The 10,857-nt window shown below is 47.6% G+C and overlaps 1 protein-coding gene across 3 annotated transcripts in view; it reads right to left on the minus strand.

Annotated features, from left to right (window-relative positions):
* Positions 1 to 7,215: 7,215 nt before the first annotated feature.
* Positions 7,216 to 10,857, minus strand: part of LOC129092417 (zinc finger protein 44) — a 10,068-nt gene continuing 6,426 nt past the window's right edge. For all 3 annotated transcript variants that reach the window (XM_054600363.1, XM_054600362.1, XM_054600364.1), the window contains exons 2-3: positions 10,238 to 10,857; positions 7,216 to 10,162 (exon numbers count right to left, since the gene is read on the minus strand). The exon at positions 10,238 to 10,857 is cut by the window's right edge and continues 8 nt beyond it. In XM_054600363.1, the coding sequence (XP_054456338.1) occupies positions 9,283 to 10,162; positions 10,238 to 10,815 (1,458 nt within the window). In that variant the 5' untranslated portion in view covers positions 10,816 to 10,857 and the 3' untranslated portion in view covers positions 7,216 to 9,282. The remainder of the gene's footprint in view (positions 10,163 to 10,237) is intronic.

Raw genomic sequence — 10,857 nt, forward strand, 5'->3', positions numbered from 1 at the left:
ATAGCACCTTTAGAAATATATTTACTGAGAAAAATGGTGACGTGTTCAATACTTATTTTACCCGCTGTATATATTCTTTTTACAACATACTGTACAATGACATTTTACGACTTTTTATGAAATACTGACTTTTTACCGTCTCACCCTGTCCCACCGTGTCTTACCCTGTCCCACCGTGTCTTACCCTGTCCCACCATGTCCCACCGTGTCCCACCGAGTCTCACCGTGTCTCACCGTGTCTCCTTAATGTTCTCTTACAAACTATTTTCCTCAGACCATAAGTGTTGTATGAAACATGTCTTCATGAACGGGATAAAAGTTGGCGTGGAATTGTTTCTTCTTTTGGTTCTGGATAAAAAAGGTAACTTGAAGTAAGCTTTCAATTCAATTCAGTTTATTTTGTATAGCCCAGAATCACAAGAGGGCCTCAGAGGGCTTTACAATCTGTACAAATGCGACATCCTCTGTCCTTACACCCTCACATCGGCACAGGAAAAAAAAAACCTTTAACAGGGAGAAAAAAGGAAGAAACCTATGGGAGAGCGACAGAGGAGGGATCTTTCTTCCAGGATGGACAGAATGCAATAGATGTCATGTGTACAGAATGAACAACATAACAGAGATACAACACATTCAATAATAATAATGGAAGTAGCAGTGGGTGTCAGTCGGCTCACGGCAGGAGGCACGACTATGGTCCAGGTACCACAACGATTCATGGAAACCTGCAGAGCGAGAAAGCAAAAAGGGCTTCAGGGTGGAAGTAAAGCTAAAATGCTTAATGGTACAGGTAATAGTAATAGTAATGTGACTAGTAATAATAATAATGGTGGTAGCAGTTGGTGTCAGCAGGGCCACAGTCCAGGTACAGCCACGATTTATAGAAGCCTGCGAGGCGAGAAAGCACAAAGACTCCAGGGTAGACGCAAAGTCAATAAGAGTAATAGTACAGGGAATAATAATAGTAATGTGACTAATAATGATAGTGGTGGTAGCAGTGGGTGTCAGCAGGGCCTCAGCAGGTGGCACGATGACAGTCCAAATATAACTCCGATTCATGGAAACCTGCGAGGCGAGAAAGCACAAGGACTCCGGGGAAGAAGCAAAATCAGTAATGTGCATGAATAGGAGATTAATACATAAAGAAGGAGGGAGAGAAGAGGAGAGAGGAGCTCAGTGTATCCTAGGTAGTTCCCCGGCTGTCTAGGCATCTAGCAGCATATCTAGGGGCTGGACCAAGGCGAACCTGAACCAGCCCTAACTATAAACCTGAAACAGCCCTAACTATAAACCTGAACCAGCCCTAACTATAGACCTGAACCAGTCCTAACTATAAACCTGAACCAGCCCTAACTATAGACCTGAACCAGTCCTAACTATAAACCTGAACCAGCCCTAACTATAGACCTGAACCAGCCCTAACTATAGACCTGAACCAGCCCTAACCATAAGCGCTATCAAAAAGGAAGGTCTTAAGTCTACTCTTAAATGTAGTGAGTGTTTCTGCCCCCCGGACTGAAACTGGAACCTGGTTCCACAGAAGAGGAGCCTGATAACTGAAGGCTCTGGCTCCCATCCTACTTTTATATACTCTAGGAACCACAAGTAACCCTGCATTGATGGAGCGCAGCTCTCTAGTTGGGTAATATGGAACTATAAATTCCTTAAGATAAGACGCTGCCTGGCCAGTTAGAGCTTTGTAGGTGAGGAGAAGGATTTTAAATTCTATTCTTGATTTAACAGGGAGCCAGTGCAGAGAAGCTAATGCTGGAGTAATATGATCTCTTTCCTTAGTTTTTGTTAGAACACGTGCTGCAGCATTCTGGATCAACTGTAGAGATTTAAGAGACCTATTAGAGCAGCCTGATAATAAGGAGTTACAGTAATCTAGTCTAGAGGTAACAAATACATGAACTAGTTTTTCTGCATCGCTTTGAGACAGGATTTGCCTGATTTTCGCAATGTTACGTAAATGAAAAAAAGGCTGTCCTTGAGATCTGTTTTATATAAGAGTTAAAAGACAGATCCTGATCAAAGATAACTCCAAGGTTCTTAACGGTAGTGCTGGATGCTAGAGAAACTATATCGTTAGATAATTGATTTTGAAGATGATCTGGGCCTAGTAGGATAACATCAAGAAGTTACAGGTCATCCAGGTTTTTATTACATTACATTACATTACAGTCATTTAGCAGAGGCTTTTCTCCACAGCGACTTACAGTCAGTAGTATGTTACATATCATTCACCCATTCACACACTGATGACAGGCTACCATCAAGGTGCCACCATCAGACTCTAACTAACATTCATCATCCAGTCCACACCGATGGCAAGCCTTCAGGAGCAACTTGGGGTTAAGTGTCTTGCCCAAGGACACATCGACTGCCGAAGCCGGGTATCGAACCACCGACCCTCTGATTGGAGAACTACCTTACTCTCCACTACGCCACAGCCGCCTTAAAGCTGCTTGAAGTTTAGAGAACTGGCTAGTTTCGTCTGTTTTAATCAATAGATATAACTGGGTATCATCTGCACAACAATGAAAGTTTATTGAATGTTTTCTGATAATATTCCCTAAAGGAAGCATATATAAGGTGAATAAAATTGGTCCAAGCACAGACCCTTGTGGAACTCCGTGACTGACCTTGGTTTTCATCGAGGTTTCATTGTTTACACATACAAACTGAGACAGACTAAAGTTAGAGTAGGAGTCCTCTGTTATATGGAGACAGACTAAAGTTAGAGTAGGAGTCCTCTGTTATATGGAGACAGACTAAAGTTAGAGTAGGAGTCCTCTGTTATATGGAGACAGACTAAAGTTAGAGTAGGAGTCCTCTGTTATATGGAGACAGACTAAAGTTATTAGACTAAAGTAGGAGTCCTCTGTTATATGGAGACAGACTAAAGTTAGAGTAGGAGTCCTCTGTTATATGGAGACAGACTAAAGCTAGAGTAGGAGTCCTCTGTTATATGGAGACAGACTAAAGTTAGAGTAGGAGTCCTCTGTTATATGGAGACAGACTAAAGTTAGAGTAGGAGTCCTCTGTTATATGGAGACATGGTAATGAGTTAAACCCTGAAGAAATCGCTTCTTTAAATTTAACTACAGCACTATCAGATAGACATCTAGTGGAGAAACTTTTGCCTAATGGCGTACACTCTGATAAAAGAGAGTTCTGTTGAGAGACAATTACATTTTCTACTTCAATACCATAAACCAGAACAAGGTGGAGGGTTAAAACAGTGAGTGGGTTTATGTACACTCTGACAGAAGCCAATAGAATCTAATAATGAACTAAACGCAGTACTAAGGCTATCATTATACACATCCACATGAATATTAAAATCTCCTACAATAATAACTTTATCTGTTTTGATAAGAACTCAGAAAATTCAGATAGGAATTCAGAATACAGACCTGGTGCGCGGTACACTATAACAAAGAGAACTGACTTTAATGCTTTCCAGGTCGGGTTTGAAAGACTAAGAACAAGGCTTTCAAATTTCACAAGTTATAATTTAATTTAGGTTTAGGGTTTATTAATAGGCTTGAGTCAAAGATAGCTGCTACTCCAGCTCCTCGGCCTGTGCCTCCAGGAATATGAGTATTAATATGACTTGGAGGAGTTGATTCATTAAGGCTAACGTACTCTTCATGACACAGCCAGGTTTCAGTAAGACAGAATAAATCAATATGATTATCTGATATTAAATCATTTACAAGTACACCCTTAGATGACAGAGATCTGATATTTAAGAGTCCACATTTAACTGTCCTGTTTTGATGCACTGTTGCGTTGGTTGCCTTAACTTTTATTAGGTTATTTTGTATAACTCCTCTTCTGTTGACTTTTGATTTAAATAATTGAAGTGGCCGTGGGGCAGACACAGACTATAGGGTTTTTTGGGTGGGTAACTGGGTGGTAACTGGGTGGTAACTGGGTGGTAACTGGGTGGTAACTGGGTGGTAACTGGGTGGGTTACTGGGTGGGTAACTGGGTGGTAACTGGGTGGGTTACTGGTTGGGTAACTGCTCTAAAGAAAGCACAGAGAAGTGTGAAAGACTGCGACTCTGCTTCAAGCTGAGGTTGATTTTGTGTGTGTGTGTGTCGGGGGGGGGATGAGTTTTGTCTCTAAAGCCGTGTCTTCCGTTGTTGTTACTGTTTCATCTGCTGACTTTGTCCTGAAACAATGATCAATAAAGCTGTGTTCAAAATCAATCTACACTAGATTCAGTTTCTATTTGAATGTTTCTACTTGATTCTGTTGTTAAACAGAATCAACCGTCACAGCTCATTAAATCTCATAAATCACACGACTGGCTGTCTTGGTTTATCTGAACGCTTACTTTGATTTGAATCCTTGTCTTCTTGTTCAGACTGAGACCTGATGTGCAGTGAGACGACGCCCCCTGCTGGATGATCATAAAGACCATTTAACAAACTCTTCTTTACAATCAGCTTCATCATTTAAAGTGACTGATTTCTCAGTTTAAAGTAGCTCCATCTTTTATGTTCTTGATTTGTTTCTAACACAGCGGCTCAGTACAAACATGGTGTATAAAGCCTGTTCTACACTGCTGAGCTTCTCACTCCACACACCACTGTTAGGTTACGTTTTCCTTGTATTTTGCTATTGAGTTAATAAATCATTTGTTAAATTGCTTGACTGTGTGCATCTCCCTCTTTTGTCATGGCCGTGTGGCCCGGTTTGTGACAGTCCATATATCCACCTTGCAAAGATATATATATATATATATGTATATATGTATATATATATATATATATATGTAGGTATGTGAAATATTAACAATCACTGTCGCGGGGGCAGCAAGCTAAGGAGGGTCCTCCAGACGTCCTTCTCCCCAGCAACACTTTCCAGCTCCTCCTGGGGAACCCTGAGGCGTTCCCAGGCCAGACGAGATATATAATCTCTCCAGCGTGTTCTGGGTCGACCCCGGGGCCTCTTACCAGTTGGACGTGCCTGGAAAACCTCTAAAGGGAGGCGTCCAGGAGGCATCCTGATCAGATGCTGAACCACCTCAGCTACGTGAAGGAGCAGCGGCTCTACTCCGAGCTCCTCACCCTCTCTCTAAGGCTGAGCTCCTCACCCTCTCTCTAAGGCTGAGCTCCTCACCCTCTCTCTAAGGCTGAGCTCCTCACCTCTCTCTAAGGCTGAGCTCCTCACCCTCTCTCTAAGGCTGAGCTCCTCACCCTCTCTCTAAGGCTGAGCTCCTCACCCTCTCTCTAAGGCTGAGCTCAGCCAACCTATGAAGGAAGCTCATTTCGGCCGCTTGTATCCGCAATGTCATTCTATCGGTCACTACCCAAAGCTCATGACCATAGGTGAGGGTGACTACCTAAAGCTCATGACCATAGGTGAGGGTGACTACCTAAAGCTCATGACCTAGGGTGACTACCCAAAGCTCATGACCATAGGTGAGGGTGACTACCTAAAGCTCATGACCATAGGTGAGGGTCACTACCCAAAGCTCATGACCATAGGTGAGGGTCACTACCTAAAGCTCATGACCATAGGTGAGGGTCACTACCTAAAGCTCATGACCATAGGTGAGGGTGACTACCTAAAGCTCATGACCATAGGTGAGGGTCACTACCTAAAGCTCATGACCATAGGTGAGGGTTACTACCTAAAGCTCATGACCATAGGTGAGGGTCACTACCTAAAGCTCATGACCATAGGTGAGGGTGACTACCTAAAGCTCATGACCATAGGTGAGGGTCACTACCTAAAGCTCATGACCATAGGTGAGGGTCACTACCTAAAGCTCATGACCATAGGTGAGGGTCACTACCTAAAGCTCATGACCATAGGTGAGGGTCACTACCTAAAGCTCATGACCATAGGTGAGGGTCACTACCTAAAGCTCATGACCATAGGTGAGGGTCACTACCTAAAGCTCATGACCATAGGTGAGGGTCACTACCTAAAGCTCATGACCATAGGTGAGGGTTACTACCTAAAGCTCATGACCATAGGTGAGGGTCACTACCTAAAGCTCATGACCATAGGTGAGGGTCACTACCTAAAGCTCATGACCATAGGTGAGGGTCACTACCCAAAGCTCATGACCATAGGTGAGGGTCACTACCTAAAGCTCATGACCATAGGTGAGGGTCACTACCTAAAGCTCATGACCATAGGTGAGGGTCACTACCTAAAGCTCATGACCATAGGTGAGGGTCACTACCTAAAGCTCATGACCATAGGTGAGGGTCACTACCTAAAGCTCATGACCATAGGTGAGGGTCACTACCTAAAGCTCATGACCAGGTGAGGTCACTACCTAAAGCTCATGACCATAGGTGAGGGTCACTACCTAAAGCTCATGACCATAGGTGAGGGTTACTACCTAAAGCTCATGACCATAGGTGAGGGTCACTACCTAAAGCTCATGACCATAGGTGAGGGTCACTACCTAAAGCTCATGACCATAGGTGAGGGTCACTACCTAAAGCTCATGACCATAGGTGAGGGTCACTACCTAAAGCTCATGACCATAGGTGAGGGTTGGAACGTAGATGGACTGGTAAATCGAGAGCTTTGCCTTTCGGCTCAGCTCCTTCTTCACCACAACGGTCCGGTACAACGCCCGCATCACTGCTGACGCTGCACCGAACCGCCTGTCCATCTCCCGCTCCATTTCACCCTCACTCGTGAATAAGATCCCGAGATACTTGAACTCCCTCGCTTGGGGCAGTGACTCACTCCCAACCCAGAGGGAGCAATCCACTGGATATTGTAGTTGTTTTTACTTATTTATAATACCTGTTTTGATCTTGTTTTCTTACGTATGTCTCTTGTTTCCTCTCTGCTGCTGTAATCCTGCAAATGTCCCTGCTGGGGGACTAATAAAAGGATTATCTTATCTTATCTCGCCTCACCTTGCCTTACCTTCGAGGGTTATATCCGGACCGTGGTCGTGCCTCCTGCTGAGGCCCTGCTGACATCCACTGCTACCATTATCATTATTACATTACATCATTTATATATGTATACTTATCTGATAATGAATTAGTATATAGTCACTATCTCTTAATAATGTTCGTATTTCATAAGTCAAGACTTATGATTATTTTTTCCCTCATTGTTTTCCATAAAAAGGTGATTTAAAGAGTTGAATGTCCTCTCTGGGCTTCCGTAGGACACACAGTGAAGACACACAGAGGAAACTTCTTCTTTTAAAGGTTTATTACAAAACGCAAGACAAAACATGTCAACTGGGTTTTTATTCTATTGGAAACACGACACAATGAAGAACAACAACCGTCTGTCTGCAGCCGGAGCTCCGCCGGGACCAGCAACCAAAGAGAACCAGAACCTACAACAGGTGGATCCAAGGACGGGGGAGGGGGAGGAGAAGGAGGGGCGGATGAAGGGGAGGAGGAGGAGGGGGAGGAGGAGAACGGCAGCTTTAATGCCAGTGAGATTCAGAACCAACAACATGTGGATCCAAAACACTGAGGATCGAGACAGGAGGAGCTGTAAGGCCGGGGGGGGGGGGGTTCTTCTCAGTATTTAGGGAGGTTGGTAGTCTGTCTGTCTGTCTGTCTGTCTGTCTGTCTGCTACACGTATAAATAGTCACAATTAAATTAAGTCAAATCCAATTCACACAAAAAATGTTTTTCACAAACTCAAAGTGTCTTCAGCGGGGAGGGGAGGGGCGGTCAGGGTCGAAGACCTGGTCCCTGTGTGTGTGTGTGTGTGTGTGTGTGTGTGTGTGTGTGTGTGTGTGTGTGTGTGTGTGTGTGTGTGTGTGTGTGTGTGTGGGGGGGGGGTCTGTCAGGGAGGAAGACCTGGTCCCTGTGTGGTCCGTTAGAGTCTTTCATAACCGTCACATTCGTTTGTGTTTCTGCTCACAGAATTCTATTTTTTCATAAAATAACGTTCAGATTCTTTTTTTCTCTTTAAGGAAGCTTTAACTTTGAAAAACTGGACGTCTGCTGGAGTCGCTTCCTGTCCGCGTGATGAAGACGATGCTTGACGGTGAAGGTGGCGGTGGCGTTTCTACGGTGACGAGGGCAGCTCGACGCTTTATTGTTTTCGTCTTTTTACTCGTGAGTCACATTTAAATATTTATATATTACTTTGTTCCAAATTCATAAATAAGTAGTGCAGTTTAACCTTTGACCTCCACAACACTGTCGGAAAACTACAAAGATGGCCGACTAGCTGCAGGTTATAGTCTACATGCAAACGTTAATGTGGAGGAAACGCCGGCTCGACCAATCAGCTCTCTGCTCGGATTTCACATTTCAAAATATCAAAGCTATAAACAACCAATCAGAGTGCTGCATCAGCAAGAACCTCAGCCAATCACAATCACTCTGAGAGCAAAGAGCATAAACAGTGACCCACGTCAGACCTGAACCACAGCAGACCTGAACCACGTCAGACCTGATCCATAACAGACCTGAACCACATTAGACCTGAACCACGTCAGACCTGATCCATAACAGACCTGAACCACATTAGACCTGAACCACGTCAGACCTGATCCATAACAGACCTGAACCACAACAGACCTGAACCACGTCAGACCTGATCCATAACAGACCTGAACCACAACAGACCTGAACCTGTTTTCAGCTTTGACTGTTGTTATGAATCCGTTCAGTGGAGAATCAGTTTCCCATAATGCACTGCGAGCTGTGCTCCGACATAGAGATAGAACGAGTTAGCTCTACGGGTGGCGGGACACAAAAAGATGGCCGCCACTCTGGATGTGAAAGTTTCTATGATTCTGAGCGGTAACAGGGCTGATGGGAAATATAGAAGCTGACTGTAGTTCCCAGCTCTCTCCCAAAGTGGCTGATGGGAAATGGAGTGTAGAGGGGGCAGAATGAAAGCGAACAGCGTCCGTGTACAACCTTACAGACAGGTGGAGGGGGCGGGGCGAGGCGATGGGCGGGGCTTGGGTAACACATCTAATCCCATCCTTAAGCGCTAACGGTCAGGTATGACCATATATGGAGATGCCCCCGCCACACGACCTTTTATGGATGTCCTGCTGCTATCTACACCAGAGAAGAACCAACCAGGTCCAGTTCACAAAACCTGGACAAACAATTCGTCATGAGCAGCCCAGAATCTGTTCCCAACTGGTCCAGAACTGGTGGAGAACTGGTCCAGAACGTTTTTTAAACTACAACTTTTCCAGAACTGGCCCCAAACCAGTCCAGAACCAGTCAGTGCTGATTCAGAACCAACCCAAAACAGGTCGAAAACCAGTCCGAACCCAGTCCAGAGCCGGGTGACGTCACTCGGAGTCGGACTCCAGCGGCGCAGTCTCGTCTAACACGACTCTCTTCCGGTGCTTGGCGGCGGCGGCTCGGGCCCGTTGCTCCTCCTCCAGGTGGGCCTTCTTGTGGCGGGAGAAGCTGGACGAGTGCATGAAGGTCTTGTTGCAGGCCGAGCAGGTGTAGGTCTTGGTCTTGGCAGGGAGTCCGGTCTTGATGTGGAGTTGCTTCTGGTGGTGCTGCTGCAGCTTCCCCGCCCGCCGCCGTCGCCTGCCCGATGGGTCTGCTGGTGCCGAGCCAGGCTGGAGGCGTGGCTGAACCGCTTTCCGCACTGGCTGCACCCGTGGCGTCCGGCTCCTCCTCCGCCCCCCCTCCTCCTCAGAAGTGGTGGAGCCCCGTCTGCCGGCCCGGCCCGCCCGGCGGCGGCGGTTCTTCTTACAGAGCGTATAGAAGTTAGGCTTGTCGCGGGAGCAGAGCTTGAGGCGGATCTTGAGGTCGGAGGAGGTCTCGGCGAGGTTCTCCTTGCCGGGCGTGTAGTTGTCCAGCAGCTCCTTGACGTGGGTCACCTGGTGCTTGGAGAGCTGCGTGGACGTCCTGAAGCTCATGTCGCACTGCGGGCAGGCGTAGAACTTATCGCCGCCCGGACTTTCCATGATGGCCGCCGCCACCTGCTGCTGCCTCTGCTGCCTCCGGGGCTTCTTGTTCTTGCCGGCGGCCTTCAGCGAGTGGTGCAGGGCGGCCATGTTGGGGCCGAGGGTGGCGTCCTTGGCGAGGCCTTTCCCTTTCTTGTGGACGAGGCGGTGCCGCGACAGGCTGGAGCTGTGGTTGAACTCCTTGCCACAGATGTTACAGGGGTGGATCCGCCGCTTCCCGTGCAGCCGCAGGTGGCTCCCCAGCATCCTGCCAACAGAACCGGGTCATTTACTCTCACAGACTGGTACAGAACCGGAGACTACGGTGAGTGTGGTGGATTACCTGCTGCCTTTGAAGCTCATGCCGCAGTGGGGGCAGGTGTAACGCGCCTCCTGGTGCGTGGGCTCCAGCGCCCGCGTGGCGGGCGGCGGCGCCCCGCCACTCTTCCCGCTGTGCGTCTGCTGGTGGCGGTACAGGCTGGAGGCGTGGCTGTAGCTCTTCCCGCAGTAGCTGCAGCGGTACTGACGCTCGTCCGGCTCGAAGTCGGCCAGGTCCGAGTCCGCCTCGCCGTCCAGCCGGCTGCCGCTCGCCTCCACCAGCACCTCCGTCTCCTCCTCGGTGTCCTCCTCGTCCTCGTCGGAGTCCGTCTTTATCTCCACGCTCTGCTCCGTCACCTCACAGGGGTACACCTCCTCGTAGGGAGCGAAGAAGGCCTCGTCCGTCTCCATCTTCAGCTGCTCCGCCGTCAGCTCCGACGCCTCCTCAGAGTCCTTCTTCACGCAGGAGATGGTGAACTTTGACCCGACCTCGGCCCACTTCACCACGTACTCGATGGGCTGCGTGTCCAGCTCCACCGTGATGAAGTCTGCTCCCAGAGCGTCACACTCAGACACCGACACCTCGGCCTCCGAGTCCTCCATCCTCAACCGAGGGAGGCGGGGGAGGAGGAGGAAGAGGAGCAG

Source organism: Anoplopoma fimbria, chromosome 6 (assembly GCF_027596085.1).
Source record: "Anoplopoma fimbria isolate UVic2021 breed Golden Eagle Sablefish chromosome 6, Afim_UVic_2022, whole genome shotgun sequence".
Taxonomy (NCBI): Eukaryota; Metazoa; Chordata; class Actinopteri; order Perciformes; family Anoplopomatidae; genus Anoplopoma; species Anoplopoma fimbria.